General features: G+C 39.7%; 1 protein-coding gene across 1 annotated transcript; it reads left to right on the forward strand.

Moving 5' to 3' along the window:
* The first annotated feature begins 313 nt into the window (after positions 1-313).
* On the forward strand, positions 314-24,995 carry KLHL7 (kelch like family member 7). Its single transcript, XM_030477076.1, has 11 exons — positions 314-720; positions 4,452-4,554; positions 5,428-5,521; positions 6,683-6,807; positions 8,338-8,513; positions 11,191-11,365; positions 12,822-12,964; positions 18,323-18,563; positions 21,491-21,692; positions 21,965-22,062; positions 23,711-24,995. The coding sequence occupies exons 1-11, from the start codon at positions 601-603 to the stop codon at positions 23,992-23,994; spliced, it is 1,761 nt and encodes a 586-aa protein (XP_030332936.1). The 5' UTR covers positions 314-600; the 3' UTR covers positions 23,995-24,995.
* The last annotated feature ends 227 nt before the right edge of the window (positions 24,996-25,222 follow it).

Below are 25,222 nucleotides of genomic sequence, written 5' to 3' on the forward strand. Positions count from 1 at the left end.
GACCAACACATCACTTCCTCAAGAAGGCTGGACGCAGCCACCGAGAGCGGTGTTTGCCTCCGTTTCGCGTTTGTTCCCCTTTTCAGCCCACTCGAGCCTGACTCTCGCTCTCACTGCGCCGCCGGGGCAGCGCACCCCGCACCGCAACGCTTCGCGCTGTGCCATGCCTCGTCGCACGGACCGCGCCACCCCTCGGGCTGGGCCGGGCCGGGCCGCCCCAAGCCCCAGGCACGGCAGCGCCTCCAGCGGGAGCCCCGCACCCCGGCCCTCGGGGCACACCCCCGGCCCCAGCACTGCGCAGGCGCGGCGCGCGGCCCGCCGCCCGCCACGTGATGCGCCCAAGCCCCTCCGCTCTTTGTTTATCCCGCGTGGGGGCCGCGCCGGCCGATGCCGTCAGCGCGCCCCGCCCCGCCCCGCCGCTGCCCCGGCCAGCGCCGCTCCGGTGTCGGCGGGGCCGGTCCCTGCCCTCCCCGCCCCTTCCTGTCTCTCTGCTCGCCGGGCCGAGCGTCGGCAGCCGCTGGTCGGCAGCTGGCGGGCGGCGCATGTACCGGTGGGGGGGTGGCGGGCCGGCGGTGTGCGCGGCGGTGAGGGCGGGGGAGCATGGCCGCCCCTGGGTCGGACAAGAGCGGCAAGAAGAAGACGGAGAAGAAGCTCGCTGCCCACGAGGAGGCGAAGCTGCTGGCGAGCTTCATGGGAGTCATGAACACGATGCGTAAGCAGGTACGGCGCCGGCCGCGGCCGCTCCATCGCGGGTCCCGCGGCAGGGGCGCGCTCGGAAGGAAGTATAAGCCCCGAGCCCCGCCGGTGCCGGTAGCGCTGCCCCGTAGCCAGGTCCCGCCTCCCGCCTGAAGGTTGGCTCGGGTTTTCCGTCGGTGGAGTTTGGCTGCGACGAGCAACCGCACCGAGGGCGCTGGGAGGCCGGTACCGCCGAGGCAGGCCGGGTGCTGACTGAATGAGTTCTCCTGGCAGGCTGAGGCCGCGGTGAGCGCTGGTGTGTGCCGGCACCGCGAGTGCGGCAAGTCCAGCTTTCACTGGGAACGGCGTATTGGTGGTGCTGAAGGCGGAAGACACAGCGGATCCGCTTCTTTATCTAATGATGCCTATGGTAGGGCAGGGGTCAAACTGCGAGTCATAGCCGAGTTTCTCCAGGTAAAGGGATTCATGTAGCCTTTTCAAGGAGAAACCTGAGGGGTGTAAAGAGGGTGATGCTGAATTTTGACCAGGAATTCTTCTCTGAACAAATAGCGTGAATGGTGTCAGTGTAGTGAAGGTGCAGTGGGAGGAGAGGAGTGACTGGAGCCATGGTTTGGTTTCACAGGTAGCATTTCTTGTACTTCATGCTGAATGAGTCTGGCCATCACACTAAGAAGCCAGTGGCAGTACCGGGTGCTGCTGGCCTCAGCTTTACAAATTCTGACCTTTTGGGATGATCAGCTTCCTAGGTCTGTAGTAAATGATTATTAAAGATGACTCTTCTGATTACCAGTAGAGCAAGAGCTGTAACCAAAACTAGTCATACAGGTGTATTTCAGTTGAGCTGTCCAAACTGAAAGAAATGCTGACTTTTTTTTCTCTTTAAAAAGCTTAAACTTTTGGTACATTAGCAGAAGGATGATCTGTGTAAATCTATGCATATAGAATCATAGAATGGTTTGGGTTGGAAGGGACCTTAAAGATCATCTAGTTCCAACCTCCCTGCCTATGGGCACCTTCCACTAGACCATGTTGCTTGTCCAGCCTTGCCTTGAACACTGCCAGGGATGGGGCAGCCACAGCTTCTCTGGGCAACTTGTGCCTGTGTCTCCATTAGATGTATATACAGCTCCTAGCATGGGGAAATTGCAGTCCTTTATCATGTCACATGCTCCAGTATGTGGCACCACGATGTTGTTCTGCATAAGGACTTCATCTTTCAATAGAGTAGAGTGCCAACTCTCATCTAGTTATGAGTTACCCTAAGCAGGGACGGGGAGGATCAGCATTAAGTGCTGTGAAACCTCAGCTGATAGCTTTGTATATCCAGCCCAGTGCTGACCACTCCAGAAATTCCTGCATAGTTCATGACACTCATACTACTTTTAGGAGTTGTTTGTAAGAGGAGGTTAACTATTAGTGGGGGGCAGAGAGAGGTGTGATTATACAGGATCAAATTAGGAAGTTGGCAGGAGCCAGAGGAAAATGTACTAGTTCAGCTGATGAGCTGTGCTAAAGCTGAAAAGGATTTATAAGTAGCTCTTCCTTCTTGTATTTTTGATAAGTCAGGAACTATGCTGTGGTTATAAAACCTAAATATGATGCGAGTTAAAAATTTCCTGTGGTGGAAATAGCAACATGCATATGGAGCACTAGCTATGTATCTGCATTAGTTTAACGCTGTGGGAAAATGGGCCGATTGGAAAGTACAGCTAATTTTAAAGAGGCTGGTTTTTGTGTGAGCTGGGATCTAGAGACAGTTTCCATAAGTATGGGAGTTTAAACTATGCGCATTCCTGCACTTAGTACTGGTAAGATGTTGGGGGCAAGTATTTTAGTGCATGGAGGACTTGTCGCTCATCTCCAACATGAGGTGTCTCATGCCTTCGTGGGTTTTACAGAGCTATTTGGCAGCATGTGCATAAATCCTGTGTTGCAACTTTGCAGCTGGGTGGAGGTCAGCCAAGACTGAAGTAATTGGGAATGAAGATGGGACAGAGTTGCAAGGTGTTGCTGAACCTGTTATTTGGAAGATGAAGCACCCTAATGCAAGCTCACCCTCGGGTGTGTCCTTTGGTTGATGTAACACCATCTGCTGCCTCATTGAGGCCACTCAGTGACACCAGTGGGTCCTTCCGGAAAGAAATATACAAAACCTCTGAAGAGCATTAGTCAAAATGGAACAGTCACACCCAGAAACACCCCAGGGGAAGAAATTAAAAGGATGGTCTGTTTTGGTTGACAAACAATTCCTCCTGCACCCAGAGAGGCCTTAGAATAGCCAAGGTGCATCAAGTGCTGAGCTGAAGCACTAAATGTGTCTTAGAAATGCAGTGTGGAGCGCAAGCAACGTTTGCAAGTCTTAGTAAAGCTGGGCCACAGGATTTTATGGTATCTTGTACTGCTAGTTTCTGATGCTTTTTTTTGAACCAGATGTGCTAGGAATTTCCGCTTTAAAGGACTTCCTCTGACACTTTCCTCGAATGGTCTCTTCTCTTTTTTTTTTTTTTTTTTTTTTTTTTTTTTGGTTTTTTATTGTTTCAATCCTAAATGGTTTGGAGCTACAGACATATAAAGGAAGTTGTACATCACTCCCCATTGGCTAATTAAACCTTTTTTTTCAACATATTATTTATATTGTCCAATGCATGCATCTGAGTGTCCTTTTCTTCAAGAAACTAAAAGATAGGTCTATTTGAAGGATATGCATGTATGGATTATCAGCCTTGAAAGGTGTGCCCCAGATAATACTGTCTGTATGTGGGAAACATTTTTGTGCTGTTGTAAGCAAGTATTATACTTCCTGCAGTAGAAATGCACTTTCCTGAAGTTAGTATTGGGATGGGTGTAGGTAGGTGTTCCTGAAAGTAGTTCCATGAACTTAAGGTAGCAGTCAAAAATGAATTCCTGGTTTTAGGAAGCAATGCTGCTCAGTTTTTCTTTATTAAGAATGTGATAATTAACTGTAGTATGGTATGTATTTATTTCAGTCAACCTGTTCTTAGAAAGGATACCATTTGAGAATCTATTCAAATTATGTGTTTTTTAGCCCAGTCCCTTACTCCTCTCTCATGTCTTCTGACAACTTTCATAAGTTCTGTCACTTTCCTTTCTCCTTCTAGTACATGATGGTTCACATGTAGGGGACAACAAACTGCTTACATACAAATAGCAAGCAAGTAAGAATTACTTTTTTTTTATCTGGAAGTTAGTTGCTCATCAGGTGTGAGGAGTTAAACCCTTCCATCAAAGTGGTATTTTTAGGATACAGTTTCTTAAAAATGTTCCATCGAATGCTTTGAATGTGTTCACTTTCACTCTGGTTGGGCAATCTGACGGCAGTCTTCAGGTAGGCGGTATCTGTGAGGTTTTGGGAAATCAACAGCTGAGTAAAGAGAGCCACTGATGGACGAAAAGAGTGTAATATAAATGCAGCCCCTAGAGATGCTGCAGAGCCTATTATTGGAGGCTGATATAAATGCCACAGGAAAAACTTTAATCAGAGTTTATATGTTATTTGTGACCATTCTTTAGGTACATGTTCATGGGCAAACTGAACTTTGCTAGTTCTCCAGGTTACTGAACTGAACTTTGACTTTCAGGAAATCTTTTTATTACATAATGCTCTTGAGTTGTGTGTGTTAAGAAAAGCAATGAATTTCCATAAGCTGTTTTTAAAGAAATATTGCTGAAAGATTTTTTTTAAAATGCTCATCTTTGTGGGGTTTATTTGTCTGGCTTTTTTCCCTCTGCTTTAGAAAACTCTATGTGATGTCATTCTTATGGTTCAAGACAGAAAGATCCCAGCTCACCGTGTTGTGCTTGCTTCAGCCAGTCATTTTTTTAACCTGATGTTTACTAGTAAGTGTTTTCAGCATTTATTGATTACAAGCTTTTGTGATGATATCCTGTTAGACTTGTGGCTGACAAGCTGTTTATTTTACAAAAGCAATTAATTTCAGGGATAAGCATAAGTGAAGATTTCCTCATTTTGTGTCTTCTTCCGTTCATCTCTGTTTACCCTTCCCCTCATTTTCCCTTTTAACTCTTTTAATCAAGTCAAGTGTTACTTCATAAGTAAGTTGTTTTATTAATTGGGGCCCATACACTGTATTAGAGTTGCTCTATCTCTCTTAACCTGAAAACTGGGAGTTTTCACCCCTATGACAGAATTTCTCTGCTCCATTGCTTTCCACCACTAGGCACTTCCACATATAAAATGGGCTTTCAGAAGAGTAAACATCCTTGCATTTATTCTTTCTTTACAAATTCAATTATGTAGTAGCTATCTTACTTTTGCATGCCTTACCCACGAACTGTAAAATTACTGTGCTATGAAACATGCATTAACGTTGAGTAAAAATAAACCAGTTGTGCCTTCAATGGTCAGTTTGTAACCGTCTGAGAGCAAACCTACAGTGCTGTGTCTGGATGCAGGGAGCTTGGTGCCGTCTCTGTTGTTACCAGCTTGAATGTGGAAATAGCTTTTGATGCTCGTAAGACTTATTCTCCAGACCTTTCATGAGCTGCTTTGCCCTTTCGTGGACCCGCTCCAGCACCTCAATGTCTGTCTTGTAGTGAGGGGCCCAGAACTGAACACAGTATTCTAGGTGCGGCCTCACAAGTGCAGAGTACAAGGCTACTTTGTGCAATCACTTTATTTTCTACTGTTTGCAAAATGTACAATAACTAGAATGGCTTATTGATATAATTTGTCTTTTAATCTATTTGCAGCAAACATGCTTGAATCAAAGTCCTTTGAAGTGGAGCTAAAAGATGCAGAACCTGACATTATTGAACAGCTCGTGGAGTTTGCTTATACTGCAAGGTAGTTTTGTTACTTAAAGCTGACATTTTTTCTAGGAAGCCTGCCAGTTGTAAATGATAAAATCTTAAAATAATGCTTTTATGATTCATCAGGTTTGTTACCATTACTTTGTTTAAAGCCTGATGTGACTAGACCCTTCTATCCTTCTTCCCTTTTCCTTTTTATTTAATCAGCAGGAAGCCCTACAGACTAAAGAGAGCGGTAGTTGTTTCTAGAAAGCAATTCAAAGCGCTTCAAGCTTTTGACTTCAGTGTTGGAGTCAAATGGTCTTTCCCATTGTTCTGAAATTCAGGCCCTTATTGGTGTCAGCAGGGTTTCTCTTTATGGCCGTGGTAGTTATCACACAGAACCATTTCCAGGAGTAATAATACCTTAGTCTCAGGACAGACAGGGAGGATAACTGTTCTGTGAGCAGCATTTCCCTTCTATCTCAGGTTGTTCATGTGTTTGTTTTCTTTTTTAAAGAGAGCTTGTACAGATGACTAAGATTGTAAACAGTACTACTTAATAAGCTCTCCTAACCAATGGATGCGAGGCCTTTCATCTTTGTACTAATGGGATTAACGCTCCTTAGGTCCTCTCTCTCTCTCCTTTCTTTGAGAAAAGAAATACGCTCCATCGGTGGTGAGAGACAGTCAGCGTCAGCACCCCAGCCATATGGTTGCCTTCCCTGGTGCTGAAGCCCTTGCCTGTGCCCTGTGTACCTTCTCTTGAAGCATTGCCAAACTGATTGTTCTGCTTCTGCATGCCACGCCAATCAGACAGAGCAGTCTTGATGATGAGTTTAGAGAGATTTTGCTGATGCCTTTTTGGGAGCAGGAGACTGTCAGAAAAAAGGTTCTGTTCACTTTCTGTTTCGTGAAAGGGGCTAATCGCACAAGTCAAAGCAACAATATGGTACTGCAGAGGGGCTGTGTGAAAGGCTTATTCTTCAGAATCCAGGACTGGTTGCTCTTTGCCCTTCCTAATAAAGTAGAACACATGAAAGCAATTTGGAAAGATGATGAAGGGAGTTTGAGTCTGCAGAATATATGTGAAAGATTCTTGGGTAAATAGCAGGGAAATAATTTTGGCATTTATGTGAATTGGTGTGAGTTGCTTTTTTACTACAACAAAGTAGGTAATTCCAGTGATGCTAATTTTACACCTTCTGTTTTGCAGAATCTCAGTTAACAGCAATAACGTCCAGTCTTTACTAGATGCAGCAAACCAGTATCAAATTGAACCTGTGAAAAAAATGTGTGTGGACTTCTTAAAAGAACAAGTTGATGCTTCCAATTGTCTTGGTAAGAGAAATGCACACTTAAAATTTACCATTTATTTTTTAACTCCACTGTTCCTGAAAAACAATATTGTCTAAAAGACAGTAATATTTCGCTAAATCCAGGCATGTAAAAATACTTTTGCATTAATATTTTGTTCCAAATCTGAACTGTTGTCCCTCGCCATAGACAAAACAATCTGGCGGTTGTTTTACCAGTGTCAGTGTCTGCTGACTGTGCTAGGTCTCATCCCAGCTTGGCAGCACCCTGGAGCTTATTGTTTGTTAAAGAATCCCAGCTGTTTAGTAAGGTGAAGCTTTCAGTTGTTGTTACTGCACTTGGAGACAAAATTTGAGAGCTGTAATTGCTACAAAACTGGTATGTCTTCCAGAAGTATAAACAGGATAAGTTTAGGTTACTCCTGGTTTTAGTTGCTCTTCATTTTGACTGAAATCCATAAATGTCATCCAGGCAGGTTTGATATTAGTACGTTCTGTAGTCCTCATATGAACTTGGTGTTACAGAAACAGTAAACAAGAAGTAGAACTAAATGCTTTTTCATGCTTAAATTTGGTGCACTTCATTTAATCAGAGACTAAACTTATTTATAGGGGTTCTTATTGCCATTGGTCATGTAATTCTCCTAGTAACATCTCAATTATGTTATAGATGTTTATAATATCAATAGAAATGTTTTGCAGAGTATCTGAAATACAATGATTCCACTGATGCTTTGGTGCAGTTGTGGCTGTGGCTCTGAAATGATTGCTGGAAGAAAGACATTACTTTCTACTAGACCAGGATGCTCAAAGCCCCATCCAAACTGGCTTTGAACACTTCCAGGGATATGGGGCATCCACTTCCCGCCACTTCCATAGGAGGAGGAAGACTGATGAGTTGTGATAAGCAAAAAAGCTCTGTGCTTGCCTGGTTTCTAATGGGAAGGTGGTGCTTCTCAGTAGCAGTTGCTATTTATACCTTTATGCCAATCTTCTGCCCTTGCAGCAGCATCCATTTGACTCCTTTTTTGTTTTGTTTTTGTTGTTGTATTGGTCTGTAGCTGACAGCTACCTGTATAGAAAGGTCTTAGTTCACTATGACTCTTGAAGGAAATTTGGCTTGGTAGGTGACTGCTGCCACATGAGCAGATCAGGAGGTCATAAAATCTGGATCCAGTCTCTCAAGCTGTTCTGGTTAGACTTCGTTATTGTGATATGGCTCAGAACTGGTTAAGGTACTGTGATCTGCTTCATAATGGGGAAAGAAGCAGTGAGGAAATAGTGCTGGAGAGAGTTAATACAGTAAGTGCTTCAGGTCTGGTTCTCAATTAGCTTGGATCAGCAGCTTGTGCTTATCTTAGTTTGGCTTGAGTTGCAGATGAGTTATGACAGCATGTGTTTTAAAGAAAAAGTAAAAGCATGGTAATAGTAAACTGGGGTTGCAAGTATCACTGAAATTACAGTAATCTTGTTCTATTGTAATATATTAAAGTTAATTGCAGTTCAAGTTTGAAAGTTGGTTTGGCTTTCTTTTTTCTTAATTTTCCCCTCACAGGTATAAGTGTGTTAGCAGAATGCCTAGACTGTCCAGAACTGAAAGCCACTGCAGATGACTTTATCCATCAGCATTTCACTGAAGTTTACAAGACAGATGAATTTCTTCAGCTTGATGTTAAACGTGTGACACATCTCTTGAACCAAGATACGTTGACAGTGAGGGCAGAAGACCAGGTGAGATCACTGTTTCATACCAGCTCAGAGCACTGAACTTCACCATCTGTTTTTTATAATCAAGAACTGGTTTAAAGTATCTCAAGTCTGATGTTCCTACAGTATATGATGCACATAGTGCTTGCTAAATTGTAGAATAAAAGGTGCATCCTAGCTTGGTCAAAACCAAATATTAATCAATACCCAGATTTCATATGTGGCTATTAATATGTGTTGGTTTAGCAGACTAGGAAGAAACAAGTCATAAACGGAGTAAGCAAAACAGTTTCCTTTATCGAGATATCTATAGGGCTTTTGATTCCACATACGTGAGCTGAATTAAGTTTGATGTATTATAGCAGTTGATCCTAGATTGGGGTTCATGTGCTATCAATGAAAGTTAACTATTTCAAAGTGGTAAGCAAACTACACCTTAATGGATGCATGTATCTACCTGCGTAGGGGCTCAGCTTTTTAGAGAGGGGAGTTGCTTTTGATGAAAACAGATGCATACACAAGTTAAGCTTGGGGAACTGAGGGACTTGGAAGCAAGATGAACGTAACACTGAAAGGCAGATGGATTGCCAGTGGGGTATTGATGGAAGGCCCGTATTTAGGAAGTGGACACAAAAAATATTTATGTGGCTGGAAGGAGCCTGGACTTTCACTCAGTTGAAAGTTATAACCTGTGGTAGAAATTACTCCCACAGCCATCCCACTTGGAAAGCTTGATTCAGCTTATAACACAGCCCTAAATGTTTGTTTGCCAGCTTGTTCTTCCTACCGCAGGGAAATGGGAAGAGTATAGATGTCTGCACTGCAGCCCAAAGAGGTGATTGCAGGATAGCTGTAGCTACTGGATACTCCTCATAGCTTCTCAAATCTGTTGAAAACAAACTGAAATCTTGCCTTTCTAGCTATGCTGTTCTGGTGCTTGAACTAGGTAATTTAAGTTTGGGTATGTCATCATGAGTTGACTCATACCTTTAAAGTGCGGCAGAGGGATCTCCCAGCCAAGATGGTATGGGTATCCACTTAGATATAAATGGATGTTTCCCTGACTGTGAAGTTCAGCTTACACTGAAGAAAACACATTAATTCTGTGAATCTGCTGCAGTAAAAAGCTTCAGTGAAAATAAGGATTACTAAGAGGGGGGATAATATCAGGTGATTGAATATGATAATTGGCTGGTTACAAGTATAAATACAAGTTATGTCACAGCTCAACATCTTGCCACGTGCTGGCAAAAGTTCAGGTCTCAGGGTAACATTCTCAAAGCTGGAAGTGGTGTTTGACTTGCAACCAGAATTCCCCACTTTGGAATTTACATTCTTGAAGTTCCGTTGGTAAGGTAGCATGGCATGCTTTAACTTGGCAGCAGTGGTAGAAATTTTGTGTAGGTAATATGGCATCATTAAAATTCCTTCAGGAAAGTAGCAGTGTGCAGTATGAAACTGACGAAGTTTGCCAGCAATACTGTAGGAATCTGATTTCTCCAGCAGTACTGCTACAAAGTTGATGTTAGAGTGTAACTTTTGTATTGGTGTAAAGCATATTTACATCTAGCAAAAAAAAAAGTGGAAGGTAGCCTTAATTACTAACTGTCCTGGTTTTCCTGTGTGCAAGGAATGTTTCCGCTGATGAAGGGATACAATATTCCTGTCCCAGTTATTCTGTTGAACTTACTTAGCTGATGGAATTGAGCCTTACATTTTTTTTATTATTTTTTTTTTATTTCTTTACTCTCCCTGGTTATTTTACAAAGTTTTAGCTGAGATGGTCAAGCAGTTCCTCTGAATAACTCTAACCCTGCCATTAAATGTCTTTCCACATTCTATCTATCTCAGTTACTCACCACTGATCGCTGTGATCAGTTTCAGCTACAGGAGTAGGCATTGACTGTGCTATCACTTGTAATGAAGTCAGTGCTGACTGTGAAGTGGCAGCATAGTAGATAAGCTTGCTGTGTCTGAGAGCACTATGGAAGTATCTTGGTACATAGGTAATAATGGATTTTCGTTTCATTTCTTCGTGACCAGAGCAGATTTGTTGGTAACCTTCCATGTTCTGTCCTCCCTGCCCTCTAAGAAAACCCACTATCATTTCCTGAAAAGAGGAGATGGAGAGGAGATTCTCTGAATAGTAAATTTATGGTAGTGTGCAGCTAAAAGCTTTAATTTAAACTGTCCCCTAAGGCACAGCAGGAGCAATTTATTTGGATCCCCAACACTATGATTTGGTAACACAAGCAGTTTGTCAGCTCAAGCAACTGTATCAAGTAGAAGCTATTTTAACTCTTCCGATGAAGTATTACCTGTGTTATGGTGTAGATTTTGAAGCATATTAGACTTCACCTTGTTACAGGGGTTACCCACACAAATGTGAATTGCAGATTCATGCTTCCCATTTGGAGGAGAAAAAAATCGAATACCAGAAGTAATGGTTGGGGTTTTTTTCAAGTTTGTAGATGGGTTTTATTGTGTGATTGTGCATTTGTTTTACTTCATGTCTGAGCATTGTCTTTTTGGGGCTTTGGTTGGTTTGTTGGGGTTTTTTGGAAGATGGTGATGGATCCCCACATACTAAAATGTTAGTTAACCTTCAACAGGCAGAAGAATCAATTTGGAATATTAAGGTTTAGTTATTTGTCTAACTGTATGGTGATGTACCTTATCCTTTTCTTGTCTCTTGTTTAAGGTTTACGATGCAGCAGTCAGATGGCTGAAGTATGATGAGCCAAATCGCCAGCCGTACATGGTTGATATTCTTGCTAAAGTCCGATTTCCTCTTATATCAAAGAACTTCTTAAGTAAAACAGTTCAGGCTGAACCACTTATTCAGGATAACCCAGAATGCCTTAAAATGGTGATCAGTAAGTTGACCTCTAGCTGAAATCTTTTACGTTCTGAACATTTAAAAAAATGCTGTGGAATCTGAAAATTGTTTGCTGTAAAATTCTCTGACAACACTTTCACATTGACTTCATCTGACTGTGTTCCCTCTAGGATGCTTTGTTTAGTTGAAGTTGGGTTAGCAGATCATCATATAAATAAAACACAGTTTATGTAACAGAGTGTGACTTTCATTTCTTTTCTAGCAAATGACACAAACTCCATGACAAGTAATGAAATGGAGATTTTGTTAATGAGCCATTAGAGTAATTGGAAATGTTAGTGTGCGTTTGGGACAGGCGAGTAACTTCAACATTGTTCATGTCCACATGTGAATTAAAAGAAATATTTTATGTCAGAATTCTGAATATTATAAAGCTTCCCTAAGCAAATTACAATGTTAGGTATATGTTGCACTATTTTTATTTCTAATAGATACTGACCTTTGGGCCTACAGACAGTTGCATTCTCAAGGTGCAGATGAGATAGGGAGCAAGCTTCCCTTCTGTTTTTAGACACCTTTTGTGAAATTTTACCATGTAAGAAAGAAAAGCCTAGATGTTGATAAATTTCCTGGAAAGAAGTTTTTTAATTTCAGTAGCAGTTAACTAGTTGGCTTCATTTTAGCATAGAGCTAAAAAATGGTACACGGTTGTTTTCCTTCAGTATCAATGAGCAAGATTCAAATTAACGTGTATGTTGGTAAGTACTGTACTTGCTGACCATCAGCATCTCAGTCATACTTCTTGTGTGACATGGATTTGGGTGCATTGCGTAAGGAATAAGGATTTTTGTTTGTCTGGTGTTAGTAGCTTGTAATGTCACTAACATTTTTACATTCTTTGGAACATTTCTTAGGAGAATGCTTTTTTTTTTAATACCAATTTTAACTAATATTTTGCATTGTCAAACCAAGAACAAAAGTGAGGGGTTTTCATGAGGTAAATGGGCTAGAAATGCTTTCCTTGTTAATCAGAAATTGGCCGGAAAGGAGGCCAGCATGGTTGACTTCTCACTGCATTCAAGTCCCTTCTTTTAATGTTAGTATTGTCCTCTTTAGGCTCCTAGTTTTGCTATTCTTTTTTTTGGAGGGGTTGCTTCCTTTTGCCTGTTCCACTGTGACAAACTCAGTCGCTTGTTAATGCTGGCTAAACGAGCTGATCGGTCAGCTGGTGTATCATACGAGCCTATATCCATGTCCTGTTTTCACATGGAGCAGGCACATTGAAATAGGATGTTCACCTGGATGTATGCTCCATCCTCATGTACTGCTGTGCCACCTTCCCTTTTAAATACCTGTATAGGTATAAGGTAGAAACTTGTTTTTCCCCTTTTCACTCCATTTTCTCTCCCTCTCCTATCCCTGCCTCTGCAACATCCCTTTCCATTTATGAGCTACACTAGATCGATCTGCAACACTTGTTGTCTTCCTTCTAGGTGGGATGCGATACCATCTACTTTCCCCAGAAGACAGAGAAGAGTTAGTGGAAGGTACACGGCCAAGAAGAAAAAAACATGATTACCGCATTGCTTTATTTGGAGGCTCACAGCCCCAGTCCTGCAGATATTTTAATCCAAAGGTAATCGTTACCTCAGAATGCATTAAGATTCATTGTTTGTAATCTTACATGTTTTATATGCTGATGATATTAATTAAGACATAATGATCTGCAATATGGTATTAGGAAGGATGTATTCCCTGCCTCTTGGGGATATAGTTGGAAGAGTATGGTTAATTAGGTATTTTCAAATCTGTGTACCTAGATGTAATTTTGAATAGAATGGTCATGTGTTTGTTTATTGGCAATATTAGATATGGAGTTCTGATAAATCCATCTGAGTTGAGAATTGATTGGTATGTGCATTCCACAGCTGGAAATAAATAAAAGGTCACTGAAACATCAAGCAATCAGTTAGGAACATATGAAAGCCTGTATGCATGTGCATGCATGTATGCGTTCAGAGAATAACTCAAAGCAATTTCTTTTTAGCACAAGTTGAATTATTGGCTTGTATGTTAGTGTAGAACCCAGTTTTAGAGTGCAAGGTGGCTTTTCAGTGCATTTGTTATAAATATGCAACCACTTCTAAATCCCCATGGTTCACAATTCTGTTTCTTCCTAAGAGTATATAAGGAGAAGAACTGGGAGCCAAGTATTACGTAAGTGGAAAAGAGTGAGTTTCTACAACAAAAAAAACAACTTAAGAGATGGCTAATTTAGAGCAAGCAAGCTTTGCCTGAAACTTGTTTCCATGTTTCCTGAATAAAATCAAGCCACAGGCATGGTGTATATTTCAGCTATGCAGACTAGATGGTCTAGAAACATCAGCTGCATGCAGAAGGATTATCAATACTCTGTTTTACTAGGCAAGCACATGCATTAGTATAGAAAAAAAAGTTGCTACGTAAACATCAGGGCTCTCAAGTTATGAGATCACATACATGTAATATTTTGTTGCAGAAATTCTGGTTCTTCTAACTCAGCATATTAAGTGCTTGTTGTAATTTCAAACAGTTTTGTGTGTTACCTGTGTGAACTTCATAGTCAATGTGAGCCCTGTCAAATCGAATTCAGAATGAAAGAGCCCTTGGGATGTGTTTTGAACTCATCATTCTCATTCCCTTTATGTAAGATAAAATTGAAGCCACCCTTGAGCACCATTCAAGTCTGGAGAAAAAAACCTACCAACTTTGCTGACTTAGTTTGAGAGACATTGAATATGTATTTTTATTGGGAATTCCAAATTCCTAAATAATCACCACCTTTTTTCTTCATGCACATACTCAAGTAAGATAAACAGTACTCCAGCTGGGGGTGAGGAGGTGAGGGGAACCGAGCAGATAATTCTTTCCTTTCCAAGGTCTGAGTTGGGGAAACCTTTGATCAGGTCATTTATCCTTTTCAAACAGTTGGTTTTGGCATTTTAACAAGTTGTAATTCACCCAGTATGCTCTGACCTTTCTTTTATTAGAAGGAAATCAGATCAAAGTTTCTTTCTCTTACTCTCCAGTTACTTATTTTGGAACAAAGCTAATTTTAGGCAGGATGGAAACTAGCTTTGAGACTTACTGTCCCAGAGACTAATGAGCAACTGTATTATCAGTGTAGTGTGCATGTGGTCTCTTCACCAACCTAACTGATAAGTTAAATTCTGTAAGTGCCTAACGCCAGTGGTGGTCAGAACGCAAAAGATGGGGGGGTTTGCTTCATCGCTCTTTATAAACTAACATAACCTCTCCCTCCCTGCCCAGTTCTCACCGTGTATTTTCTGAAAACTTAAATGTTGTTTGAAAACTAATCTCAGTGCATGCTCAGTGGGAGCGACAGGCAAAGACAACTGAAAGGAAAATTATGTATGTAGTTAGCTGATCTTCAATCAGACCTAAACTATTATATTACAAAGTAATATGTTTTGTGGACAAAAAGTCGTATCTATGTAAGTCTACATAAAGCATAGGGTAAAATAGCTTAATTTTTTTTGTGGACTACTTGTCCACACATAACACCAAAAAAGAATGTAGTTTGGAAGAAATTTTGCAGCTCTGCTTCTGATCAAGGTTTATAGCCTTGCATGTGGATTAAGGGGTGGGGCGGGGAGAGGAGCAGGGAAGGAAAAGGGAAAAGTGGGTAATTGGAGATCTTGATTCTAACAAGCATGTCCTTGAATGTTTTCCTAGTGTGTTTGTATGCTTTCTTGGGTATTCTTAGCTAGCCTGTCATGTCTTGCTGAATAGCTTTCGCTTCATTTCCAACTCTAAGCTATTTAAAGGTCTTTTTCTGATGTTTTGCTCAAGTGTCTTGAGTTTGATCTTTAATTAACTGTGACAGTGGCTTCTTAAATGCAACAAACCAAGGATGCAGAACCCCTGTTGAATTAGTGTAGCGTGCGTGCAAAATAAGTGTGGGATTGACAGCTCCAAAGCTGCAGACTATACCATTTTTAACTCACTTTAATTAGTCTTATCAAAAGATGATAGGAGTGTCACAGAGCAGAGAATTCAGAAAATGAAGGTTGTGGATGTACTTTTGCAAGGTCAGGACCTTGGGAAAGAATTAACATTTTGTTTGTTCTCTGTTGAACTGACTGAATAATGACCTAGTCCTTCACTTCTGATTTTAATTAAATTCAATAATTTAATTATTATATCAGCTAAAGAAATAGTTCAAAATGATGGTTATGTTTTTCCTGAAAGTATTTTCTCAGTTGTAGTGATATAAATGTCAATAATTAAAGCACTGTAAAACTAGTGGAAACAATTTTAATTTTCACCGATTGTTTTGCACACAGAAATAGTTTCTAATGTTATTCTTCATTTCCCTGTTGCCAGAAAGGGTTCTTTAAATAAGAATGGATTGGATACTGTGTGTTATTTGTCAAGGCTATTAGGAGCCTTATTTATATTAGGAGTACTATTTTAAGTCTGTATTTGTTGTCTTTGTTGCACTGTAACTGATACTTCTATTAATGCATGTACTTCATCAAGAGAGCAACAGGACAGATGCAGACGGGCATAAAACTTGTGGAGCAACCTAATCTGGCACTATTTTGAGTAGAGATGTTTGTTTTCAGAACTCTACTAGAAATCCTAGATGTTTTATTAACAGTGGTGGGAAGCATTTTCTTGTGGAATTTTCCACAGATTTTTTTTTTTTTTTTTTTTTAGTTTCTTTCTTTTTTTTTTTTTTTGTTTTTTGTTTTTTGTTTTCCCCTCCCCAAGTTGGGAATAAAATACTTTCAGTTTTATGAATTCTTGGTAAAAGTTTACACATGACTTTCTGGGATTTTTGAGGCAGCAGTATGCTTATTCTCTGGAAATTGCTGTCTCTGTTGATCAGAAATGGCTGGGAGTTTTAACTTTTTAACAGTGCACAAGTCAGCAACAGCGAGCAAAAAGTAACAGATGCCTGGCAATACTATCTCTTAACAAGGGAACCAGCATACCTTTTATGAGGAAATAGAGCTGTAGTCAATAAGCTAGTAGTGGGGAGGTTGTCCGTATTATGTATGTCTGCTGTTTTCCCTGACAAACTTGGAAGAGCAGGTATCAGCTGAAAACAACAGAAAAGTCTGGAGCAAATGGAGGTACTTTTTCACATGGCCCATGATTACACGTGCCGTTCTTGTCACAGGGTCTTGTGCCTGTAGGAATTCAGGCAGTTTTAATAGGTGATTAAATAAATCAATGAAAGAAATAAAAAAACCTTTCAAAAACTATTAAATACAAAGGTACAGCTTCTGCCTCTGGTGTCCTGCACCACTGTTTGCTGAAAACAAAGATCAGCAGGCAACATGTCACCATATGCTTGTCTTGGTCTTTCTTTCCCTACTCAGCCCCTCAAAAATGAGGTTTGCCACTGCCCAGGGCTGTATGGATCTTGACTGTGGCATAAAGCAACTCTTCAGCATAATTCTTAAGTGTGTGAAATGCATAAACTGAAATCAGTTCTATGTGGTGCAGACTAGCACTGAAGAGCATTACAAGAGAATGGCCTAAATTGCTTCCTGCTGAAAGAGGAGGATACTGCTGAGTATGCTCAGGTTATGGCTTTTCATTTGATAAAGGTGTGGATGAACCAGTAGCTATGAACTGAAGCCATAAAAGTGGGTCAAATCACAGCCCTTTATAACAGTAAAGGGAAACAACAGGATTTTTTGTAAAAGTGCCAGAAGTTTGAGCTAGAAATATGTTGATCTTGCACAATGCACTAAGACATTTTCTTAAGATTTATGCAGCTATTTATTTTGCCATGCTGTAGTATGGCTTTCCTTTCTAGGATGCCCCAGGACCTGTTTCTCACCATAAAGGGCCACATGCACCTGCCAGCTCTTCTTGATATGGGGGATGCTACAAGAAAAGATTGTAAGATGTTTTGGACTATAACATGCTCTGCCTCTCTTTCTTTGAACCCCCATGTAGGAGTCGCTGTTCTTCCTCATTGACCAAGGTGTTTGAAGTATGTCCTTGCTAAGAAAATGTAATGATGTAACGTCTTGTGTGAACCATTCCAATGAAGGTCATTCAGCAGGTTGAGCTAGACCATCTTGAGGTGGCACAGATAACAGTTAAGGTCCCATACTTTCCTGTTCAGTACAGGACCACAAGCTGTGCTCATGCAATATGTGAGATGCTGTTACTCCAGAAGTGTTTCTTGTGCTGTATGCTATCCTGGTCTGCCATCAGTTGCTGAGTTTGGTGTTCTTAAGGTTTCGGGTAGTGTTACTGCCCACAATTGATACTTGCTGATCTTGCCAATCCAAGCAAGATTCAGTTTCTAGGCAACATGACTGCCAGTATTTGTGATGGAGCATTGCCCTATTTCTTATGCTATCAACTGTGGATAGCTACAGATCATTTGTGTTTTGTAAATTCTGTAAATAAGCTTCTAGTTGTCATGGTAATAAAGTATGTATCAGAGCTTTTTAACTGAGTTGCTTGTCAATTTGGATATTATCTTCTTTTTCCATTGCCTTTGTTTGGTACATTCTGTATTTTATTTTTTTTATTTTTTTTTAATTTTTTTAGAAAGAATCTGTTACTATGTGTAAGATGTCTTTTTCCATTCCTATAAAAGAAAATGCAATCCTACTTTACTGATCACATGCATTGTTTCTGACATGATAGCAGCAGGAGGTCAATTCTGTTGGGGAGAAAAACCAAACACTGTTCTTTCAGGGGAGCTGTACTGAGTGCACACAGGGAATGAGGGAATATCATAATGTCATGGTTTGTTGCAGCTAACTATGTCTGTGTCTAAGAGATTTTTTCAAGAGTACGCCTGAGGAGTATTCTTCAATAAACAGTATTCATGTTTGTTTTGAAAAGGAACTTTAAAACTGACCGTATCTAAATCTCTATGAAAAGCTCTGTTTGAAAACACTCGCTGTGCAGGTAAGTGTTATAATCTATTAGACATTACTTGTTCTTTGTAATGCAGGATTACAGCTGGACAGACATCCGATGTCCCTTTGAAAAGCGCAGGGATGCAGCTTGTGTCTTCTGGGACAACGTAGTTTATATTTTGGGTGGTTCCCAGCTCTTCCCTATAAAGCGAATGGACTGCTACAATGTGGTGAAGGATAGCTGGTATTCCAAGCTAGGACCTCCAACACCTCGAGATAGCCTTGCAGCCTGTGCTGCTGAGGGCAAAATTTATACATCTGGTGGTTCAGAAGTGGGTAAGACACTAAAAATCTTTAAAACAAACCAAAAAAAAAAAAAAGGCACAAAGACCTGGAAATTTTTCTGGTTTTTGCATGACTGTTGAAAAGAAGCTGCACGTTGCCATGTTAGCCTAATGAGTTTATTTTCCTATATTTAGGATTTTTATCCTCCCCACAATCCAACAACCTATTTGTTGTGTTTTTAAAATGGTTTCACTGATTGAAATGATTAAAATTTACATTAAGCATCAGGTACATTGCAACTCTTCAGAAAGCCAACCAGGGACAAGGAAATAAATTTTGGCAGTCCCACTCAGCTCTTAGCTTTACTTCTATAAATGCACAGAACTCAGCGTGGTTTAACATTTTCTGTGATGTATGACCAGAATAGCTGCATTTTGGCAGTGACATTTCGTGGCTACAACATGTGTTGGGCCTGATGAGGCCTTTTTTAAGGAGGGAAGAAAAAAAGGTGAAAAAAGGGTTTTAGAACTACTGCTTTTTGTAGTGAAATGGTACCTGGCCTTGTAAAGGAACTTGTCAATTTTTCCGTCAAATGACAGACATTACTGTCTGGTAGTTTGTTATTCAGTTGGTTTGCTTCAGTAAATGAAGAAAAACGACTTTCTGTAGATGTTAGTACTCATCATGGTAAAAAAAAGAAGTAAGACCATTGGGTTTTTCTTCCAAAAAAAACCTAGTGGGTGGCTGGTGCTGTGGTGTTACAGCAACATTTTAAAATCTCTTTTTTTTCTAATCTAAATCTGATACAAACAAACCGAAAGTTGCACTGTAGGTATGCTATATCCATAAAAATAGAGACCTTTAAAAAAAGCTGTGTTCTGCAGGAAAAAAAGGAAAAATCAACACAAAACCTAGAGCCAGGAGAAACTTTCTATTAGATCCTTTTGACTTCTGCCTTGCTGTAGAGGGTGGTGAGAAGAGAAAAAAGGTCGTGATCGGTGCTTAAGATTGAATCACTTCATGGGAAGTTGTGACATGTAGGTAATGTTAGCTGGCTTCTAAAATACTTTAAAAAGGCTAACGTAGCAGGAGATTAGACAGTTCCTACCCGCCACCTAGTGTGATAAATGTGAAATGGCATTTGTCCCATTAAAATCTGAGGCTGCATGAGGAAACTTGGAACACTACAGTCTCGCAAATCTTGTAGTTTCCCATGTCAGCTCAGGAGGGAGTATGATACAAACTCTGATTGTATAGTTTATTTTCTAATACATTGTAATTAGTTAATACAACTATAATGGAAATTTTAATTTAGAAGTTTTCTTTTAAATCTACCATTGCATAACTGCACACTGTCCCTTTGCTTTCCATAGATATTAAAGACAGAATAGTAAAAGCTAAAAATTAGTAACGGAGTTTATTTTGCCTGTACTTTTTTCTTCTTTGGAACCCAGTGAACACTGCTTGTTTGGAAAAGTCTGTCTATCCTGAATCTAGCATTTTCTAATTCGGAGCACACAATTATGTGAAACCATTATTTGGAGAAAATGCTGCAGTGTGTTTAGCTGTAGAGGAATCTAAAAATTGCATGCTTTTTGCACTGATTGAGGAGTTTGGAAAACTAATTCCTATGCCACTCCACTACAGAAAACAGGGCTCACTTCCCCTTTTTGAATTGGTGGGGGTACTGTTTTATTTGCAATAGCAAGCAGAGTTTGGAAGCTAAACATACTAAATTCTTCCACTGTATTTAGGTTCAGGAAAAAATATTTAACAATATACTGACAGCATGCTGAACATAGAAGCTTTTACCTTTTTTAAAAAAGACATTAAAGACAGTTCTGCTGTTACTTCCCACGGATGAGAAATTCTACAGCTTCAGAGCAATAAGGATGTGTATTTACATCAAGGAAAAAATATGTCCCACTTGATACAGTTCTTCATGATACTGAGAATTACATGGTAGGAGTAAACAAACGCACAGTTTATAGAAGTCTGCTCCTGGTTTTTGGGTCTGGAAAAGTAGTATTGTTTTGAGGGTTCAAATCCCCAGCTGATAGTGAGTGCTGCTAGTGTGACACGCATTTTTAGAAGTAGAAAACTAAGGAAAAAGAATGACAAGAAAAGGCACATTTAACTGTTTTAGGTGAATATATCTATTGAAACAAAGGGGAGAAGGATCCTGGTTCTTTTCTGAAACAGTTGTATCCATCCTTCTCCACTTTGACTATGGTTCAGCTGGTTGCCTGAGCACAAGTCTTTAAGCTCCCATCTAACTTCTCTAGAAAAATTGCTTTTTATTTCAGTAATAGCTTTATTTGCCCTTGAGGGAGGAGTACACAGACCTTGCACTTGCAGAAAATAAGTATCTGCCAGTCCCCAGGAAGAAAGTAACATGGTGAGGGGTAGCTGTCTTGTGGTTGCTAATAATTCAGGAGTGGGTTATGACATAATCAAGCTATCTAGTTCCAAAGGCAACAAGTATTCTGGGAATTGGGCAAGTCACATCGCTTAGAGAAAAAAGACTTATGTGAATGTATACTAAGTTTACAAAGCTGGTTTCATCTTCACATCTGAAAGTTCAACATATTTCCAAGTAGTGAGAGTAGCAGGAGATTATGACAATGATTGGTAATTTATATACATTTTTGTTCAGTGTTTATTGAACACACCCCACACCCCCCCCCAAAAAAAAACCCAAACCAAAACCCTCATCATTTGTTTTTGGTTTTAAACACAAATAGCAATTTTATAAACTTACTTGCATATTTTGAAACAAAAGAGTCCAAAGAATTACAAGTAGGCAATTTCTGAATAGCCCCAAGTTTCAAGTTGGTTACTTTTGCTTTTGGAGGTGGGAAAGCAGCTTTCCCTTTTCAACAAAAAAAGCATCAATTTGATAATTACTGTTAGACTCTTCTCTTGAAAGGCAACCATAAAAATTAATGCCACTTTGGTGGGTTTCTATTTTTTTTAAGGAAATTCTGCACTGTATTTATTTGAATGCTATGACACAAGAACAGAAAGCTGGCACACAAAGCCCAGCATGCTGACTCAGCGGTGCAGCCACGGGATGGTGGAGGCGAACGGTCTCATTTACGTGTGTGGAGGAAGCTTGGGAAACAATGTTTCTGGAAGAGTCCTAAATTCCTGTGAAGTCTATGATCCAGCCACTGAAACGTAAGTATTAATTCTGATTATTTTTGGTCACTTGTGGCTTTACTTGCTCTGTGAATAACTAAAGTATGGATGAAGAATTATATGTGGTAAGGAGTTTTCCTGAGTTAAGCAGTAATAAACAAGTTATTTGTAGTTTCACTTAAAAGGCAGTTTTTCTTAAGTGGTTTTTCTCTGGATTTATTGTCCTAATGCTAGGTTTTATTTACTTATTTTATACTTATTTACTAGAAACTGAATAGTGAGCTTTCCTGTTTGGTTTTCTGTTTCCCTAGGTGGACTGAGCTCTGTCCAATGATTGAAGCCAGGAAGAATCATGGGCTGGTGTTTGTAAAGGACAAAATATTTGCTGTGGGTGGACAAAATGGCTTAGGTACTGGAATTCTATCAGTTCTCTAGCTGGTCACACAAGGTTTCATTGGGGGCCTTTTTTTCTTCTGCAAAGCATTAATTCTGCTCTGTTCAGCTGAAAAACTTTGAGCAGTACCACAAAACATGTCCTCTTGTTGTGACACCATTGTTGCCTTTCTTCTTGCACCTCCCTGCTTTACTTGCCTATTTTTCAAACTCTTTTTACTAATTACAGTACTCTTGAACCCAGATACGCACCCATACTGTAGCCCAGCTCCGCAGTAGTTAATATGGCTAAACCAGTCATCTGAGAAAAGATTCATTTTTTAATTTTAATAATAATTTTTTAATCATCATGTATTTTGAGAGATTTCAGCATTCTTTTTGAGACAGGTGTAGCCATTATTTTAGGTACTTCAGTCTAAAGACTTAAAGCTAGTCAGCTATTTTAAAGTGGTGAAAAAGTGAGAACTTCTTTGACTGCCCTAGTTTTGAAATATGACTTACTGTCGTTGGCAAGTAATTTATTATCTGCTTGTCTCCTTGTCTTTAAAACTAGAATAATAATATTTTATTTCCCAGGAGAATTGAATTTTAATTACATAGGGTTTCTGAAGTGCTTTCTTGAAATGAAAAAGTTCTCAGCTATGAGGTTTATTAATTACCATTTATGGTAATTGGAATATTTGATTTCAGATTAATGCTATTTTAGAATATAGCTTGTATTTTAATTAGCTACTAAAACTACTCCAGAATCCTTGATTTCTAATGAAAAAAATCAGTCGATGCATATTTTTTTGTGCAAACGTTGTATCAAGCACTTATAGCCAGAGCTGCCATTTTGTAAAATGTTAGTGTATTCACTAAATGCTCATTTTAGAAGTGTGTACTATTGAACAAATAACTTAAAGTATTATTTTGCAGTTCATATTCTGTAGCCTGACTGATTAATTGTTCTTATTGTAATATAATGGGGAAGAGTCATATCTGGGGCAAAATATTTGTACCTCTTAACATTATATAAAAATTTCTTAATATCTCGGATCTAAGAATTCAGGACTGGAAATGAAAACTGTGACTCTTATTACAATTGTTAAATAGGGATAACAGGATGTTTGTAGATATTAGAAAGTGTAATTACTACCCTGTTTCCTAAAGAAGCGAACCTGAGTCACAAAATCTACTCTTCTCTAATAACTTCTGATTCTCCTGGCCCTTTTCAAAGGGACTTGGGCTTTTAAAACTTCAGTGATTTTAATATCATAATGAAGAGAGACATCCTGTATCAGTAAATTACCAAATTTAGGTAGAGGATAGTGGTGACCTCTCTAGAATAAAATGCCCTCACTATAGGGAAATTTCAGGTGGATTCCTGAGTTTTAGTCACTAACCACAAATCCAAAAGGAATTTGGTATCGTTAGTTTTTCTGTTCATGAAGTAACGTTAGAATCTAGAAAGCATATAATGTGAAATTTGTTACATCTCACTTTCAGTCTCCTTTTTATTTTTCTGTTTCTGTATTTATAAAAGGGTAAAACACTAGTTTAGAAACCTGTGGCTTTTAATCTAAACCCTGAAAATAAAACAACTAAGTCAAATCATTTGTATGCTCTAGTTCAGTCCATATGGTATGATGTAATAAGCAGTTATCTATTTCATTGCTTTGTAGGTGGCCTTGATAATGTAGAATATTACGATATCAAGATGAATGAATGGAAGATGGTGTCTCCAATGCCATGGAAAGGTGTAACAGTGAAGTGTGCTGCTGTGGGATCTATAGTCTATGTCCTGGCTGGTTTTCAGGGTGTTGGTCGATTAGGGCACATTCTTGAATATAATACTGAAACAGACAAGTGGATAGCTAACTCCAAAGTCCGTGCTTTCCCAGTGACAAGTTGTTTAATCTGTGTTGTAGACACCTGTGGGGCAAATGAAGAAACTTTAGAGACCTGAAGACCTGTAGGAGATGCTGAGACATTCTTCAAGGACTTGGGGAAAGATGGCTATTGGTGCTTTGCTTCCATGTTTTACTGAATCTTGTTAAACTGAGTAATAGGAAAAACTGAGCTGCGGTCTTTCAATTTGTATATACAGCATATTGTATTACATGGATTTTGTCATGCCCATTTTCTTGTCTGTTTTAAGAGATGGGGATGTGTTTTGAGAATCCGCTTACCTAGCTAAGATCATATGGCATATTCCTTTAAAAGGACTCTGTGTGTGGCCTTGTCAAAAATAGACTCAGTCCAATTATTCAGAAAAACTCAAAGCATCTGATGAAAATAAGATTTCTGGTTAAATGACACTTTACTCAGCTCAGTTGCAGAGATTCTTCATTTAATAAAGGTGAGTAAATGCAGCTCGGGTCATGAGAAACGATGAGCAAAATACTCTCTCATTTATACCTGCCTGCAGAAATCTTACTGGGATGCAATGAAGATTTTTTTTTCTCAGGAAAGACCAAGGACAGCAGTATAATAAATGATTCCCATGGTGCATGGGGATAGGTTATACAGCCCTCTAGATCATGACAGCTGCCCTCTTCCAGTGACTGACTTCATCATTTGCATGACTGCTTATTGATTTTTAAAGTTAGACAGGCCATATATATAGATCAGATAAACACTTTGCTAATGACCTCTTTGGCATTTTGGGGGGCTTTCACAGACTTTCATTTTTTATTATACTGAGGTAGGGGGACGGTGGGGGAAGTCCACAATAATTATGCACTATAATTAGCAAGTTGGAAACTTGGGATTAATTTTCAATATATCTTCCCAGGCATCAGACTGTACATACTGTGGATGCCAAGCTATGACTAAAGATGGGAATAGGAATGGGAAAGCAAAGTCAATACAACAAATGTATTGATTTTTCTTCTTGAAAATGACTGTTTTTAAAATGGCATGAACCAAGTCATTAAAGATATTTTATAGAAGTCTTCTAAAGTTGCACATGGTTATTAATCTCTGGTTTGTAAGCATATAGTTCTGTAAATGTTTCCAGCCAACATAATAGTAAATTTCTTCCAGTGTAGTTGTTCAGCTTGTCCAGCTATGGGTGTCAATACTGTGTACATCTTCCAACTCCTGGAAAACTATACAAACAGTGTATGTATGTCTGTCCTGCTCCCATGTTAGCTTAATATCTTCACCCTGATTTTGTCACCTCTAACTTGCTA

The sequence above is a fragment of the Strigops habroptila genome, chromosome 1 (assembly GCF_004027225.2).
Source record: "Strigops habroptila isolate Jane chromosome 1, bStrHab1.2.pri, whole genome shotgun sequence".
Taxonomy (NCBI): domain Eukaryota; kingdom Metazoa; phylum Chordata; class Aves; order Psittaciformes; family Psittacidae; genus Strigops; species Strigops habroptila.